At 42.1% G+C, this 18,512-nt stretch overlaps 2 protein-coding genes across 6 annotated transcripts in view; both read left to right on the forward strand.

Annotated features, from left to right (window-relative positions):
• Positions 1 to 11,971, forward strand: part of LOC109960185 (lissencephaly-1 homolog) — a 34,983-nt gene extending 23,012 nt beyond the window's left edge. For all 4 annotated transcript variants that reach the window (XM_020600095.1, XM_020600092.1, XM_020600096.1 and 1 more), the window contains 6 exons: positions 1,358 to 1,526; positions 2,973 to 3,075; positions 3,176 to 3,404; positions 5,466 to 5,567; positions 5,714 to 5,870; positions 7,102 to 11,971. In XM_020600095.1, the coding sequence (XP_020455751.1) occupies positions 1,358 to 1,526; positions 2,973 to 3,075; positions 3,176 to 3,404; positions 5,466 to 5,567; positions 5,714 to 5,870; positions 7,102 to 7,175 (834 nt within the window). In that variant the 3' untranslated portion in view covers positions 7,176 to 11,971. The remainder of the gene's footprint in view (positions 1 to 1,357; positions 1,527 to 2,972; positions 3,076 to 3,175; positions 3,405 to 5,465; positions 5,568 to 5,713; positions 5,871 to 7,101) is intronic.
• A 589-nt stretch (positions 11,972 to 12,560) lies between these two features.
• The window catches only part of mettl16 (methyltransferase 16, N6-methyladenosine), a 26,194-nt gene continuing 20,242 nt past the window's right edge, over positions 12,561 to 18,512 (forward strand). The window contains exons 1-2 of one of the 2 annotated variants that reach the window (XM_020600091.1): positions 12,561 to 12,653; positions 13,131 to 13,268. In XM_020600091.1, the coding sequence (XP_020455747.1) occupies positions 13,141 to 13,268 (128 nt within the window). In that variant the 5' untranslated portion in view covers positions 12,561 to 12,653; positions 13,131 to 13,140. The other variant, XM_020600090.1, reaches the window with a different exon arrangement.

The raw sequence follows: 18,512 nt of genomic DNA on the forward strand, positions 1-18,512 counted from the left end.
CCTGCTTTTCTGCACCTCTTTCCTGACTTTTTTTTCTTTCCCAGTGCCTGAAAATCGGGCAGAACTGCAATTTTGCTCTTTTAATTAATTTCTTTTGTTAGTTGACTTTTTATTTGTTGGACAAAACACATAATTTTTTTGCCCTTTTGTGTTCTTACCTGTTCATGTTTGTGTTGACCTCTTAGTTTTTCCAGTCTCGGGCCCTTTATCCTCCCCCTCTTTTCCATTGTCCTCCTGACGTGGCAGATCTTTGCATGGCAACATGTTACCTTTGAACTCAGCTCTAACCTTTCACAATATGTAAATCAGCACACCTAGAGCATAGAGCTGTGCTCACTCAGACATGTCAGCTGGCTAAGTTATTTTACATGGGGGAGGGGAGCTTAGGTGTAAGCTTACACATTTCTTACTTCATAAATGGGCCATAGAACAAAAGTCTTTGTATAACTGCTGGCTTTTTGGTAGCTGCTTAAATAATGCCCTGGAGAAATGCCAGTAAGAATCTTCAGTCTTGCAGCACAGAGTTACAGGTAGAATTTAGATGCTGTTGAATGCAAGTACACTGTTAGACCAGTTGTTCCTCCAAACACAATAAGTGCATTGATCCTTTCCAGCATAAACCCCCCTTGTGTACCTTATGGCCATCTGCACTGTCTGGAGCTTCCTTTAATGGACAGAGGGGAAGAACGGGGGGTGCAGGGTTCCTGTCACCCATTTTCCCCCACCCCAAAAGAAGAACCAAGGAGGACTTATCCCTTTGTGGCAAATCTTCTGTCTGCTTGAAAGCCAGAGACACAACAGTTTTTATCAAGCTAGCAAACCAGGTTCACTACTATTCACCCCAGATTCTGTTTGTGCTATAACAGGCAGCACTGTACTTGGCGCAATAAACTGTCTCTTGGGTTTTATTGGGGCTAACTGTAACCCTAATCAGCATCCTGGCACATGCATCTCTGCCATTAGCAACAGCAATGTGTCATGGATGCAGTAATTCAATACACAAAGAATGTGTGGTGGGTGCAAACTGTGAGCTCTAAGATGAATATCATGGCAGAGTAAGTTTTAGTATTTCTGCCAACAGCATGTCTCATTGTTAGGGCTGCAACTTTGCTCAGCAGTTTGGGTCTCTCCTCTCAGCTTGTTTTGGCTGCCGGTCTGCTCAGCTGAGACACTAGGGGACATGGGGCAGCAGATGATGTGGCATTTGGGGGCTTTGCTGTGGTTTGGAAATGGATTGAGTTTGAAATGAACAGCATAAGTGATATCTCACTGACATGCAGACTGGGGTTAGGTGCAGCTGTCAGTAACATTTGTATGTTCCTCTAAAGATGATGCAAGAATGTGCTTTCTTCATCAGGTGTGGGACTATGAGACGGGAGACTTTGAACGCACACTGAAAGGTCACACAGATTCGGTGCAGGACATCTCATTTGACCAGACTGGCAAACTGCTAGCATCCTGCTCTGCAGACATGACTATCAAGCTGTGGGATTTCCAGGGCTTCGAGTGTATCAGGACCATGCATGGTAAGAAGACACAACAGTGTATGTCTTTTAAGAAGTGTGGAGGTGCTGACAATAGTACACAACTGCTACCATTTATATCATCTATGTGAACATGCTCTGTTATGGCTCACACATTATTGCCTTATGAATGTAGCTGTGGGCAGGGCTCAGGTGGCACAGATGCTGTTCGTTATCACGTTTGATGCTGCTGATGAGGCTCTCTGCTCCATTTCACAACACCCTATGCTGAGATCCAGCTTTGACAAATGAATCTGTTTAGCCATAGTACCCACAGTACTCCCCACACTGCAGCACAGTGTATTCCTACAGACATTTGCATCCAGCTCTTTTTATAATGTAATAATTTAAATGGTAAAAAACTCATTATAGTAAGCCAATCGATATTCCTTTTTCTTGTCTGAGAAGCTAATGTGCCATTGGAGTAGACCTTTGGCACACACACACCCTTTATACCCTAATTATCAGATTAATTGATGGCAGCGTAGCTTACATGTGCCCTCAGGCCATACTGATTCTGAGGCAGTGAAATCATGTTTTCTCTTGTTGGAATTGTGAGAATGCTCCTGACCAACCATCCAGCAGCCCAAACACAAGCCTCTCTTACGCAGATTCCACTTTATTTGTGATAAGCTGGCCTGTTTTTATTGCGACTTCTTCCATTTACACTGAACAAAACAAAAATGGCATTGTTGTGAGCCACTGGCATACTTCGTTAAACAAACAAGGCACGGCCGCACTGTAAAGAAAACACGCAACATGTAATACTTTCAGTTAAACTGAGCCTGATGTCTTAATGTTTTCCCCACCATTTCTCCTCCATCCTCTTTTTTTACCCTGTTGTTATCCACTTTTAATTCATCTACCCAACCTTTCCTGCTTTTCTTTATCCACTCCTCCTCTTTTCACATCTTTAAAGAACATGAGTCTGACTGGTGAAGCAGATGAGTGCAGTTTTGGACAGCAGGGTTAATTATCCTCTTCAGCGCTACATAGCACTTTTCTGTGTGGCTGTCACCCATTATTATAGCCTGATGGCATGTGTGTGCGCACACAGACACACATCCACCCATCCACCCATCCACCCAAAGCTAAGCTGGCCTTTTAGAGTATACTTAATAGTGTCTTCATCTGTTTAGCAGCTTGAATATGGCCCAGCATCTAGGTAATTAGGCATCTCTTATTCCCCGTGGAGCATAGTAAACCCCAGCAAATTGGCTGCCTCGCTTATCATTTATTTGGCAAATTATGACCAAACCACCACTTCTTGGCACTGTTGTGGATAAAGATGTGTAAAAATCATTGATAAATTTTGAATAAATATTAAAGGGAAAGCATGTTACTTTCCAAAAAGATTAAATAACATTTTACACAGGCTCCAAATATTGCTCAGAAAGCTTTATAATGGGCTCTGACTGAGTCATTGTTTTTGTGTTTTCTGTTTTCTAGGACATGACCACAATGTATCGTCTGTAGCTATCATGCCCAATGGAGATCACATTGTTTCTGCCTCAAGGGACAAAACCATAAAAATGTGGGAAGTGGCAACTGGGTACGCACAGTCCAAACCACCTTTAAACCATTTTTTACAATCCACTGTGTATGAATCAGCTCTGACAGGCTGAGAACTCTTCTCCTTTTCTGTTTGTTAGCTACTGTGTGAAGACCTTCACAGGCCACAGGGAGTGGGTTCGTATGGTGCGGCCCAACCAGGATGGCACACTCATTGCCAGCTGTTCTAATGACCAGACAGTGCGAGTGTGGGTCGTGGCCACCAAGGAGTGCAAGGCTGAGTTGAGGGAGCATGAACATGTGGTGGAATGCATCTCGTGGGCACCTGAGAGCGCCTACCCCACCATCCTAGATGCTACCAACTCCGAGGTAAAGAGTTGCGCCGACCTTTCCTCATTTCTCCACTACTTCTTCGGGTCTGGAGTGTTTTGGTTTAAGGTTTACCTAAGTTGCACTGTAGCATTTAGTGTGTTTTCCTGATGGGCCAGTAGCTCAAAGGTCAACTCGCCTTGTGTTTCATGTTTGGTATCAGGTGGTGAACAGGTGATCAATCATGAAAGCACAACAGAGCAGACAGTGGATCAGTATGAGCTCCATTAAAGTGCGATAACTGTCACTGGTGAGAAATTGGTGGTGCTAGAATCATAAGAGCATAGTTGTTACTGTACAGCCATGTGCTGACAGTCATGCACACAGAGCATGGTGATGGAGCTCCGGTGCTCCCCAGAGTGAAAGCCGACCTAACAGGTAGAATTGTAATGTGTCAAGGCAGCATCAATGAAAAATTTATACATGCACACTGACTCTAAGCCGCAAAATATATTCAGATGATGTCAGTTTGATCCCGGGTAGATCTTTGTTACTAATGGGCAAAATGGCAGTTTTATCTAATTAAAATTGGGTCTGAAACATGAAGTGTGCACAAAGTGAAGTGGTCTGAACACTTTCTGAAGCCAGTGTATATGACAGGCTATATAATGACATGTGGCTATCCATCTAACTTGCCCAGGTTGGTGAACAAGTAAAAATGATCAACAATACATCAAAATGTCAACAAACTAATAGAAAACTAATAGCTATAGTTTTGAGAAAGACTGAAAAAGTATCTTAAAGTGAAAATATAATCAAATAGAGCCCCTTAGAGGTCAGTTCTCACTTGTGCTGCTTCTCAACAGCCTTGCACACCCCTTCAATTATGTACCCAGGCACACAAGGTTTGTGATTTATTGTGCTCACTCTGTGAAAAACAGACTGATGGCCACGTGAAAGGAAGAGTGTGCATGCATGCACACACAGAAAGAATATCAGCATGGCCTTGAGTCAGCCCAGACTCCCTCCCCATACCTTGTGATCTCAAGTATGTCCAGTTGTAGCCTTGTTAAATTCAAACGGTATTCTCCTTTGCAGCAGTTGTCCCAGTCTAACCTGTGTGTGATGAAACATTGTTCACCCACACAGCAGCATTTTTTTAAAATTTCTTACCTGAAGTAAAACATGCACAGAAGTTTTGCCAGTGAAATACATCGATGGAGTTGACAACAGATATTTGCACATGTGCTCTCAAACCAGTTGCCAGCAACGTAAAACACTCACTCGCCCCCATGTATTTTATCTGGGATGCTCGACTGCTCTTTGTTCTGGATCAGTGATTGTCTGATATTTATTTATTTATTTTGTTCAGTCATTTTACAGTAAAACATTTAAACAGGCCAAAGCAGTGAAACACAGCCACTTTAGTACAGTCATCATTGATGCAGTTAAAACTACTAGGCATATGATGAATGTTGGTTCCATTAAGTTCTTTGTTATTGTACCACCACCAGTAGTTGGTGTAGAAGTTTATGAATTTATTTAAGCAAATCTTGATTGGTCCACTGGTGAGGAGGGAAGTGAAAATGACCGACCGACCATCCATCCATTATCTATACCACTTATCCTAACAGGTCCCCAGTTTATCACAGGGCTGGCACTTAAGAGACAAACAACCACACTCACTCCTATGGGCAATTTAGAGTCACCAATAAACCTAAGCTGCATATCTTTGGACTGTGGGAGGAAGCCAGAGTACCCAGAGAGAACCTAGGCAGGCATAGGGAGATCATGCAGACTCTGCACAGAAAAGTCCTGGGTCGGCCGGGGCTCAAACCTGGAACCTTCTTGCTGTGAGGAAACAGCGCCAATCACTGCACCACTGTACCACCCATATAAAAAATGTTTTTTTCTTTTCTTTTCTAGTCTAGTGAAGCAGGAACCAAGGATGACAGCACAGTGCTGTTCCTTAAAAATGATATTGCTTAAAATAGCTTTTAATATTTGCTCTTTGATTCTGCTTTAAAAATCAGGTGACAGTTTTGAGACTCAAGTTTTTGACTACAAATGTGTAATGTTCTCTGTTATTGCTGTTTCTTTTTTCCTCTGTTTGCCTATCAGACCAAGAAGAGTGGTAAACCAGGCCCCTTCCTGCTTTCTGGCTCCAGAGACAAAACCATCAAGATGTGGGATGTTAGCATTGGCATGTGCCTTATGACATTGGTGAGGAACATACAAAGAGGCTTTGGTACATTGTTTAATTTGTATGTGTATTAAAATTTTTGGATGAGTGAAAACATTTAGCTTCATCAGCGAAATGAACTGGGTTGCAACTGGTGTCAGCAGCAGTGTTTCTGCCTGTGTCATAGGTGGGTCATGACAACTGGGCGCGTGGGGTCCTCTTCCACCCTGGAGGCAAGTTCATTGTGACCTGTGCAGATGACAAGACCTTAAGGATCTGGGACTACAAGAACAAGCGCTGCATGAAAACCCTGTGTGCCCACGAACACTTTGTTACCTCTCTGGGTAAGCAGCCCCCCCCCACAAAAAAAAAAACACATGCACGCACACACACAAAAGGGCTGTTTGGACTTTTGGCACACCAGGAAACCTCTGTGTGCCACTCTGGTTGGATCACAGTGCCAGACTCCCAAATATCTCCTTTAGAAAAAAAGCCAGCAATAAGCTGAGGGTCCTCAGGGCTGCTGCCAACTGGAGTTTAAGCAGGTGACAAGAGCTGCAGGATTTTCCCACCTCCCCTCCTCCTGTCTCTGGATTTTTAGGAGATTATAGCTCAAGAACTGTCTGGAGGAGCTCCTCAGCCAGCTTTTCCTTGATGGGCTGTAGGAGACCCGGTCCTTTTAAATCCTGCTTCATCCACAGAGGATATTGCTGTGAGCTAAGGGTGTGATGTGGAAAAGATAAAGTGCTTTTGTTTAAAGTTGCTCAAAAAAAGTAACTTCCCCCCTCATTTTTAGCCAACATAGAGCTAAAGAACACAAAGCTAGACAGTGGTAGCTTTTTATAATGTTTTTTCATGATGTTTGGAGAAATATGCTGTTATAGGAGTTACTTCTACAAGTCAGGTTTGATAGGCTCAAGTTAGAGGTGACAGAAAAAGAGAGAGAGAGGAGGGATGATGTGCAATGATGGCCCCTGGCCTGACTCACCTGAGGAATGCTGTCATTACACTGTCATTCTTGGCAGCCAGGTGCCCCCAGTAAGTTGACCAGTAATGTCAGCAATGCTTTGCACACTTTTCATTTTAATGAATGCAGCTGTTTGAACGTCTCTGACACAAGAACATAATGTCTATCTTGTCCAGCTGGAGGAACCAGCCATCAATGAGCACAACACCAGAACTGGTTACAAGTAACTGTGAATGTATGCACCTGAACAACTGATAGGTGTGAGACAAAACAACCGGCAGTGTTGTCAACTGTTGACAGCAGACTGGAATTTGTTTACCGATTTTATACGTGTGTCTTTGCTTCTTTACAGCTTTTCTCTTCATTTCTTTGTATCTTTGTATAGTCTCCTAACTCGACTCCTCTGCAACTCTCTCTGGGCTCCATTCAGAGGCCAGTTGTATTGCTGTGGTGGCAGAGGGGGGGGAAACTTCTCAAGTGTATGTTTGATCTGTGGGACACACTGATAAATGTGTGCAGTAGTCAAATTGCATTAATTCATCTGTTGTTCTTATAGTAAGCAGAGTCTTCTCCTGTGGCCATATTCTGATGACTGTTTTTTTCCACAGATTTCCACAAGACTGCTCCCTACGTGGTCACTGGGAGTGTAGATCAAACGGTAAAAGTGTGGGAGTGTCGCTGATCTGGACCTTTTTGAGGGTTGGACCACCATCACAGTTGCTCCTCCTGCCATCCCCTCTCCTCCCCTTCACCTAACCCTAAGTCTCACCCACACAACCTCCTCTCCTCTGGCTGCACTTAACACCATGGTTATTTCCCCTTTGCACTCTCTGGTCCAGTAACTTTTGTCCTATGTAAATTATTCCTGGTTGTAGATGAAGCTATTAAATGTTACACAAAAAAAGTATTCTTGCATGGTAATCCAAAATTGTATACTGTAAATTTACATAATATTGTCTAGAAGTACCATAGGTTTAACACAGGCTGGCCGTCTGTCACGCAGCCTTACCGACCAGCTGAAGGCGTTTTTTTTTGTTTGTTTGTTTTTTTGAAACTGGGTGTAAAATGTAGGGCACTAAAACCCCAATAATTTAAGAAATGACAGTGTCTTTATGTGTAAGATTTATTTTTGTCTATTTTTTTATTTAGGACATCTGTTTGCTTTTCTCTCCTTCACTGTTGTAGTCTGTTGGTGCCTAGATTGGTGCAACGCTTAAGAGATGAGGCAGGAAAAGGGTATACAACGTGATACGATCGTCCGTGGGGCTTTGTTATTGAAATAATCTGTAGCTTTATAACATCAGTTCTCAAGTGTGCATACCATTTCTCTTCATGTGGATCAAGGTAATATTTTAATGACTGTATATACAAATGTTTCAAACTATTGTCCTCGGGGGCTTAAAAACAGCTTTGTACTCTTGTCGTGGTGGCAAATGTACCACTGCTAGGCTTTAGGTAGATTATCCTGTTTAATCAATCTGCAGTGAAGAATATGAAGTTGAAGTGCTGAAAAGTGGCTTTGCGCTGAGCTGTTCACCAGAATCCCAGTGTAGCGAGTTTGTTTGGCTAGGGTCAGTGAGCGCCGTGGGTCAGAGCAGTACCTGAGCTAAATTAAGGGATTACACCACCTCAGTTTTCTAGCACATGACAAAGACTCTGGTCGTGTCTCTCTTTAGCGGAGGGCTTCCTGTGACATTGCAGTGTCAGATTTTTGTTGAACTGAGCCCTCATTCCGCTTGTAGCTCCCCTGACCAATCAGTCCTGGCAGGGATTGGCATACCATAGGAATTGTGTAAAGTTAGAAGATGCTTGGCTGACCCATGATGCTTCTGAAGGCTACAGACATGAGCCCCGTGTGAAATAAGACGGCTAAAGAGAAAACAATGGCGTAACAAGAAGTCAAAGTGAGCCCCCTGGGTTTGTTACCTGGGATGTGCAAAGATCTCTAATTTCTGAGGGGTGAAATATGTTCTGCATAATAAAGATGACTGAGTTTTCTGTGAAAATATGAGATGTAAATTTAGCTTGTGAAGACATTTGGCAGTTTTGTATCATAGCAACTAAAATGATGAACTGGGGTTTGGGATCAGTGAGGAAATGCTAGCAGCAGATATGCAAAATGATCTGTTGATGCTGTTTTGTCTGGCGAACGGTCTGTTGTGGGGGGGTTTTGTTGTTGTAAAGAGCTCCTCACTGTGCAGCTCCTGGATCAGATGTGGAGCATGCTGAAGCCTGAGCATTGAGGATTTCTACAGACAAACCTCACAGACCGTCTCATGTAGGCAGACATCCTTTGAGTGGCTTTCCTCGTATGTTCAGCTTTTGATCTTCGTTGAGCTGAAACTGTAAAACGGATATTTTTGGAAAGACTGGAAAATACGCAAAGCCAGTCCATGCTGTAGAAACAACCATTCCACTCCCTTTGGAGGACAAAAAAATGAAACATCTTGCTTCTAACGGTAGCTGGCAAGATGATTCATTAATTTTGCACATCCCTGTTTTCACTAAATCTTTGGTCCTTTAATGACGATCAAAGATGACGTTAAAAGTTGATGGTGTTGATAAATGCGTAAACCTATAATTTCAGTTTAGCCTTTTCATTCCAGTGCAGTTGGCTAATAAAGAATTCCATTGCTTAACCGATCTTCTTTTCTTAGCTTCTTTGCCAGGTTTTCATCTTCCTGTTTGTACTGGATGTGGTGATCTGCTGCTCCTGCTATAGTGGCTACTGTGAGCCTAATGTGACTTGTTGATGTAGCACTGCTGCATGTAAAGCTGCACCAGAGGCAGAGCTGTCAGAACAGTAATCTTTGAAAAGCTCAGATACAGGAGCCTTCTTGCCAGAGACCAGCTGTTTTGAGGATTGAAGTGAGAAATTCCTTCTCTATACTTAGAGCAGATGTTTTGAGAAACATGCTGTATTTGGTGTGTTATTGATAGTGACATGAAATTGTCTATACCACTACTATTCGTAATGTAAATATGAAGTTACAGCCTGCAGCATTAAGACTGAAAACAATAAGAAGCAGATTGCTTTGATCTGGCCATTGTCTGTTTTCACATTTGGAATATTCTAGGACAGCCATATAAGAGACCAGTGTGCTTGTAGTGTTTAAAATGCAGTAAAATATTTTTGGAAGGAACTGATTTTGATTAACTTTTCAAATGAACAGTTGATAAACCATATGTTACAAAGCATCAATTTGAACTGGATAATGCTGCATATACACAATGTAGGAAAAACAATAAACACAGGGTAAAGAAAGATGTTCTGGTTTGGAGACCATCACTATACGTGTACAAGATGTTATAAACTGGATGTGCTCTTGTAGCTGTTAGACTGGGACGTGGGTGCAAATGGGAAGAGGAAGGGCCAAGAGCGCACCTTCCCTGACGTGTCGCTCTTCTGCCATTTCAGCTTCAAAATGAACACCGGTGTCGGTGTAAGATATTGTTGTCCCTTTGGTCTTCATCGTGTTGCTGGTCTGCCTTCCTCAGCTGAGTTTAGCACTTAATCTGTCTCTTGAGGTGTGGGTCCTCCTCTTTGCTGTAGCACTGGAGAAACTTCTCTATACCTCTCTTTGGCTTCTTGTATTACAGAGGGAGGAATACACAGCATACTGTATGGTTGAATCTTGTGGTTCTCATGCCCAAGGAGGTCAGTCAGAAGCCTTAGTACATGCTTGGCGTTCTCTTCACACTTCCTTTTCCCCTTTTGTTTACAGACATAGATTCATAAGCAGTCTGAGTCCTGCAGCTCATCCACCAGACTGTCTGCTGAGCTCCTGCGGGGTTGCAAGCACAGAGTCTCTAGTCAGAGAGCCCTTTTCCTCCTCCTTGAGAGCCTCAGTCAGAAGTGTAAAAAGAATGTGATTTTTGGTAAACCTGACCCTCCCCAAGGATACAAATTCACTGAGATGATCCATGTGTTGGTGCACAATCTCATTGTGCTGTAGTGTTCCACTAGATTGTTGCTGATATAGGCCTGAAGCACTGTGTCTCTGTTCACCAGGGAATGGGCGAGTCAGTCTCCAGGTTAGTGCCTGAAGCAGCAGGGACTTAACGTCTTTGTGAACTTTGACCTGGGTCTTTCTTCAGCTTCTCATAGCGAGGGCAGCATTGGACCTCTGTGGGCTAATAGATGCTCATAGCATCGAGGAGGCTTGAATTTCACAAGTCTTCTGGTGTCTGAGGTACTTAAGGCTTGGGAATGTTCTTGCCTTTGCTTTTGTGCTCCTTGTCAAAACTGCGAACAGTCTCTTCAAATTTCTCAAACTGGGGGTACTCCTTTGTCATCTCAGCAAGTTCGGCTTCACTTGCCAAGATGTCACCCATCTTGGCTGCCTCCCTGGAGCTCATATGAGTGAGTGTTCAAAACCTTTAAAATATCTACTGACAGCAGAACCTCTATGGTGTGCTTCTATCTGGTGACAGAATGGTTATAACAAATAGATTATTTCCAATTAATTCTTCACAAGAGAGCAAATAAAATACTTCACAAACTATCAAACAGTTTTTTTTATATTAGCCTGATGTGTCCTTGGTCGACTGGCTCGGTTGAGTTCAGACAGCTCTGTTCACTGGTTGTAGAAAGGCTGGTTTTGTTTGTGTGTGTGATGCTACTTGAAGGAGGTCTGCATCCTCCTCCTCCTCCTGTAAATGCAATGGGATTGTGGCAGACTAGGATATCCTAAAGGAGAAAACCTCTCTTTCGTGGAATATTTCTGATGTCTCTTTTTGGTGTGTGTCCCCTTTCAGAGGTCTTTTTTGACATGCTTTTTTTCTCTGTCCTAAGAGTTAGAATCAGCTGATTTTGTAGTGCAATTTGGCATGGCTAATGAAGATGCCATTGTTTTAAATGTTCTAGGTGAAGCCAAAAATGGAGACATTTGTCAGTACAATCTGGTTTATTTTGAGATGTCAGCCTCCTTGTTGGTCCAGCAATGTATGACCAACTTATGATGCTAGTCTCCTCAGGATCACGCTATGACATGCCAGACCATAAAATCTAAATGGAAAAACAAATTCCCTTTCCTTGGTTTTACTCAAGGAAGGTGGTTAATCAAAGGTCAGGATGATGTGTGTTCTCTTTCTTTTGTAAGAACTGTGGGGCAAAACCTACAACACAGCTGCTGGTGTTGTATACAAGCCTGTGTCCTGTTTAACGAACCCCCCTCCCCTCCCTTCGCCATTCATGGGTCCCAAGCAATCCCTTTGCTGCTAAGGTGCTCTGGTCTGGTGTGTGAAGGGACTGACAGGCAGCTTTTGACTGTCAGTTGTTTTCCTCCGACTTGAGGTCCATCTATCCTCTGTAACCTGCCTGTGAACCACTGAGGGCTTCAGACTGCACAACAAGCTCCTGTGTGTGAGAGCTCGTGATGTTTTCGCCACTATGGTCTCACTCTTCACTCAGCAAACTGTTAACAATATACTTGGATGTCATTATTGTTTGCGATATAATAAAAGAAGTAAAATCTGCACCTTTGCTGTCCGGTTCATTTGTTTGAAGCTGTCAGTTCCTGAATATCAACTAGTGTCTTTTGAACAATAGAATATTTGGAATAAATGGGAGGTAAATTTCAATGTGTGAACTTGAGTAATAGTTCATTTGAAATTGCACTGATACAATTGACTGATGGGCACACCCAGAACATTTTAAAAATTATTCTTAGAAAAATCATGTGTATAGTCAAACATATCTTTAGATATAAACATGAGTAAACTTTTTAAACTAGTTTATAATGTTGAAAAAAGCAAAAGTGTTATAAAAGAAAGCAGTGTACAATTTGAAGTCGGGCCTACTAATTGGTCAGTAGTGCACAGACACATGCATAAGCTGTTATATTTTTTTTTTATACATTAATTTTAATTTTCCCAACTTATTAAAAACCTACTTGAAGACCCCAGATATTGTAGTCCTATGAAAATCTCCGTTTATTATAGGCATTAAATAATATAAAAGGAAGGTAGACTGAAATTATGACAATTTTAAGCTGTGTACTAAAATTGTCATAGTGTATATCTTTTGTAAAAGATGAACGATTTAGCTTTAACACGGTTTACGGTATTCATTTAGTGACGTCATCACGCACCTGCGTTGAGGAATTACGTCCAGGGCTTCCAGGAAGAGAAGTGCAGAAAGTGAAAACGTTTGGACAACGTGAGTTTGTGCATTTCCCCCCTAAACAGTTGTTTAGTTGAAATAGTTGAGTCGCAAAATATTAAAGAGCGTCACTACGACAAGATAAAACTACTGTAAAGGTAAGCAGGAGCAAGTATTAGCTTTAGCTTCTAGGATTAGCTTAGGGTTAGTGCTTCGCAGTAGCTGTGTTACTTTTGCTCCGGTTTGAGAAGTGAAAAAAATTTGTTCCCAACTTCAACGTAAAGTGAAATTAGCTGAAGCAGTTTAGTAGATGTTTTAAACGTATCTTTAGTGCCACTACAAACAGTAGATACTTGTTGGGAGCGATTTTTTGTGGACGGATAATGTTCATACTTTCCAGTGTAAAGTGTTTAATAGTTCGTCAGCTTTTCACGTCGGCATTTGCGTTTTGTAAACCAGTGTTTTGCGATGGTTTTGTGTCTGCTGGTGCTTCAGGTCTACCTACAACCATCTTTGTGTTTTCCCTGAAATTAGGGCCCTGGACATGGCTCTGAACAAGTCCATGCATCCCCGGAACCGTTACAAAGACAGACCACCGGACTTCGCCTACCTGGCCTCCAAATACCCAGAATTCCGGCAATACGTGCACACCAACCTCACAGGACGACCCGTGTATGTACCTGACACTGTGTGTGTTTATCACTTTTTCTTGCTCCTCTTGTTGTTTCTGGATCTATTCTCGTCTCACATGGGCCAGTCAGTTTGTTTTAATAACACCCTCATCCAACTCTAAAGCCTGTAAATGTAAATTAACGAATCTTAATATATACAATACATCACCAGATTTTTTAAAAGGCTGTGAGCATAAATAAAAAAAAAAACAAAGCACTCCCTTCCACTCTCCAGCACTTCCTGTTTGAGCCACTGGTCCTGGCCCTAGTTATAACCCCATAATCAATATATCTGTATATGCATGCGCCACACCACTGGTAGATATAGTGGTTGGAAACCTTTGTGAGACATTTAAGTTCAAGTTAAAGTGATTGTTTCATAACATTCGTGGTGGGGAACAAGATAGAAATTTGCTCCCAAAAATATTCAACAGCGGCATTTCCAAATATGCAGGCAACCCCTAACTAATTTCATGGCAAAGCTTATAATACGGGGCACTGTCAGCTTTGTCATGTATTTTGAAATGCAACAGTTAATGGTCCAATATAATGTCATAGCCTGTTTCTACATTGTTTTCCTAATTTATTGATGTAGATAAGTGAGCAAGATCTCAAGTCACTGTCTGCAGTGGTCAAAGAGTGGCTTTCTCATCACTGACTGTACCTGTTGAGTTTGTTACTTTGCCTGATGTTTTTCCCACCTTGTAAATTACTAAATAGATTTCAGTGACTGTCCTGGGTTAGAGCTGGGCTGGGCGAAGGCCCCAACTAGGTAGCAGCAATTCTGGGAAGGTTCGTTCCTCTTTCGGCTCTAACGGCATGTCTTTGGGATGAATTCTAATACAGACTGAGAGAGGAGCACATTCATGTTGTCCTCTAGTCACTGATAACACACATTGTGTTTTTTTTTTTTTTTTTTTTTTGGAAGTGGTTGCTGAAACATTGCCATTTCCCTTATGGGTTAATAAAGGTCCATCTATCGATCCATCCACATTAGTACTGAGGAAAGAACAAGTTGGATTAATACATCCCTAATAATTGAGAGAAACTCAGAGAATCTCTATGTGTCAAATAGTGCAACGAGACCACTCAGTGAAGGTGCACCTGCACAAAAAGCTTGATGAAATTCAGGTTTAAACATCACTGCTCCTTGTTTTAACTAACTAGTATGTAAGTAATTTGTCTTTCAGAATCATTTTCACAGATCTAAGAAATAATTAACTAAAAGCAAATTTTATATTGAAAGGTAATTTTCTTGAATCTGAATTTAGTTTTCTTCATTTTAGTCTGGTGTCAACAGCTGCAACTGAATATTAAGTTACAGAGATATAGTACACATCCTGGTCAATTTATTAATTATTCATGACGGTTCCATTTGGCAAAACTACTGGCTGTAGGTTTTGGCATGATTTTAGACTGAGATTTTCAACAGTCGCGTCGTTTTGGTCCAGGTCATATGGTTTGTTTATGTCGGACATAACACTGCAGTTCATGCAGCATTTTAGTAAGATGTTAAAAATTACCCCATCAACACAACTGGAAAAATGGGGTTTGTTCAACTATTAATGAGTAATACGCAATGGTTTTTTGTGTCAAGTATGTAACAGGATGCGATAGTGGCCGGAACATTAGTACTGCATCAGTATTACTGGGAAATAATGTTCCTTTATATACTGCTTTAGGTATGAAAAAGGACCCGTGTCGCTGCAATGCCACTGAAAACCAGACTCTATGGGTTATATTCTGTACGTGTTATTATTGCTGAGCTGCCTGACTGCTGAGTCTGTCTCCGGCTGTAGTTACCACATATGACGTAGTTTCACAGACAGGACAGGAGGGGCAAGGAGGCACATTGCCATTCTTACCCATCAACATACAATCAATGACCCATAATGACAAAGCATAAATGTGTTTGTAGAAGTTTTAACAAATCTATTAAAAATTGAAGTCTCTCATTTACAAAAGTATTTGGTCTTTTTGCTGTAGCCCTTTAAATTCTGGCCAGGTGCCCCTCCCCTCAAGTTCCTGGAACTTGATTTAGTACTGCCTCTAGAGGGGTGCCAAAATTTAGCTCCATGAACGAACTCCCAAGGTGTGTGAAGGGCAGTGTAAACTAACGCAGAACCTGGGACAAGGGGTCCACTTTCCACTACAGGTTGGTAGGTTCCAATAGTAGAAACAGTGTATTTGACTAAAAGGTATATTGTGACCTGCTTGGTGTTTGGAGGCATTTAAAAGACTCTGAGAACACCAGGCACCACACTATTACCACAGTGTAACAGAGTACAGCACAACAAACTACAGCCTCCAAAATAATCATAGTTGATTCAACACGTCTAAAATGGTTTCAACAAAACTGAACATTATATGAAGGGAGGATTTATTGTTGCATTAGACTGCATTAGTTTTAGCCTGGTGTACTCAATACACTACACTACTTGAGCCGTCCCTGGTAGGCTAGTGGTTAAGGCGCAGTGCTCTCACCACTGCGGCCTGGGTTTGAGTCAGAGAGGGCATCCGACATAAAACACGTGCCAAATGTCAACATGCGAGTTGTCAGTGTGACTATTCGCTGTGGCGACCCCAAGTGACTTTCTTACTCAGTACAGTACTTGGTGTATATTCTGTCTCCCTCTCTTGGATTGCTAAGTTTTGCTGCAGTGCTCCCAAACTATCCCTCAATGCTTCCAGCAAGCTACGTCCATGACAGAAGTTGTGGGTGTTTGCAGAACAGGCCATAAAGGTGTAATATTTTGGTGTCCATTATTCTTTTGGTCATATCAGTGAATTGGTGCAGCACAAAGAGCTTTACACAAATATGCTGGCCTAGCTCATTCAAACCCCGAGGATCCCATTCAGCAGTGCTCATGTCCCAGCTTACTCCCATTTTTACTGCTCATTCAGCTTCTGACAACAGCAGGCAGAACCACTTTAGACACATGATTAATAGACTCACCGTCAAGTTTTTTTTTTGCTGCCCTGCTTCTTTTTTTAGGGAAACTTCACAAAGGATGTATAAGTGCCAGTCTAAACCAAACTCCCAGTTTTAGAAGTAGGTTAGTGTGTCAGCCAGAAATGCCCAGTCAGCTTCCTGAAGCTTCAAACTGGAAACTGATTATATAAATGTGCCCTTCCCTGCAAGATGCTGCTGTGAAGTCCTGATGTGAGAAAGTCCAGGCAGGAGAACAAAGGAGGAATATGTCTGGTGGGATTAGTGGTGATGTCAAATGGTTTGAGCTCATGGTTGCTGCTGCTGTGAAAAATAAACTGCTCTGTGTGAGGAGATGTGGCTAATAAAGCAATCATAAATGAAAGTGTAGGCGAGCAGCAGTTAGGCCTGTGTGATATAGACTAAAAATATATCACAATATTTAACTATTTTTGTGATATGACAATGCAAAAATAGTACTAACAACTATCATTTTGGCCCATCAACATGGTCTTAACAGTTGCGCAAACAAACGGTTATCCACAATGTACAGCTTAAAGGATAACCAGTTTTTAATCTGCTGTGTTTCCACTAAATGTGTGGGTATAGTGACTTTTTAGCTAGCACTGATTTTGCTGTCTCTCTACCACCATTGTGGAGATTTGGGGAACTGAGGACTTCCGTTTTGAGGAGGCTGTGGCGTAGGGGTAGAGGGTTTGTCTCCCAGCTGGAAGGCTGGAGGTTCCAATGGCGGTGCCTGCAGTCCTTGTGTCTAAGTGTCGCTGGGCAAGACACTAAACTCCAAGTTGTCCCCGATGGGCAGAGCAGCACCTCGCAGGGACAGCGCTGCCATCGGTTTGTGTGTGAGAGAGTTGGCGCTGCAGATGCCTGCCACAGGTTCTGTACAAATACTTGGTGTGTGTAACATATTTGGCTAAATAAAGTGAGTGTCATTATCATTAAACAGCAATCACAGGGGCAGTGTTAGCCTCAGAATAAACATGATTGAAGTCAGATCATTTTTACCCACATTATTACTTTGTCATTAGTTTTATTTCTAATTTTTAAGTGTTACAGAAGAGCCAGTGTTATACTTTTTTTAGACAAGTGTAAGCTAACATTGCATGTTGTTGCTATAAAGTTTGCTCTCAGGTTTGTCAGAATACCTTTACCTCTTTTGCTGCAGCTTGCACTCAGTTGTCAGTTTATTAGGACACTGAGCTCAACCACTGACTGTATATTTAAAATGGACAAACCCTCCGTGATGTCACCTGTTGGTTTTCTGAAGAGCAGTTTTGAAGCTCAAGTCTGGCCGTTGCCATATTGGTAGCACTTCACTACCGCCTGCTACGGCTAATCCAAAAATGTGCAAAGAGACTGTTAGGTATTTTTAGTCAGATAGATATTGGATAGATACTTTATGTATTAGAAATGTTTAGTGGAGATAGGATGTCTAGTTAGACTGTTAAATGCTTAGTCATGCTTATGAGTTTCTACAGGGTACATCTAGTCAAGGATAACTAGAGAGAAGAGTTGATGACTGTCAGCAGACAGGATGTTTAATATTATTATTATGACGTGTATAACTGTAGCCTTAGCCATAATATGTTCTTATGTTTAAGTCACGACATGTTACTAGAGGTCGTGAGAATGTTTTTAGCTACACACCACTTAACCAACAGACACACACACACATTGATTTACTTCATGTTTTGACTACTGCTATGACCAGCTGCAAAGCTGGTAACAGAGACGTCTCGGTTGACGTTTCTGTGTAGTATGGGGCTAGCCCAACCGAGGGGATATAATGTATAGGCCTGGTGGGTTCAGGGTCTTTCATCTTACATCTGCCTGCGAACAGTTTGGAGGTGCAAGATACCTGAGCGTGTAAGACGAAGCGGAGCTCTGAGCTAGAGAGCTAGCGGCCAGCCATCTATGGTGAGACTGGCGTGCCTGTCACTCCAACATGTTTATCCCTGCTGTAAAGTTGTCCATTTTAACATGGGAGTCGACTCCCTTTGGATCCAGCCTCAAGTGGCCAGTCAAGGAACTGCGGGTTTCGAAACTTCCGCGTTGGCTTCATTTGTCATTCTCCAAGGTTGCTGCTTGGCTAAAACTAATGCAGTCAGTCAAATACAGCAGTCCTATAACAAATCCTCCTTCATGAAGGTGGTAATGTTCAGTTTGTGTTGAAACTGTTGATCAGAGGTGTTGATTCAGCTGTATGATCATGTTGCATGCTGTTGTTGGTGCAGCTGTTGTCATAAAGTTCAATAGAGCTGCAAATATTCATTAGTCAAATTAAAGTAAATTAAT

This window comes from Monopterus albus, unplaced genomic scaffold (assembly GCF_001952655.1).
Source record: "Monopterus albus unplaced genomic scaffold, M_albus_1.0 scaffold45.1, whole genome shotgun sequence".
Classification (NCBI taxonomy): Eukaryota; Metazoa; Chordata; class Actinopteri; order Synbranchiformes; family Synbranchidae; genus Monopterus; species Monopterus albus.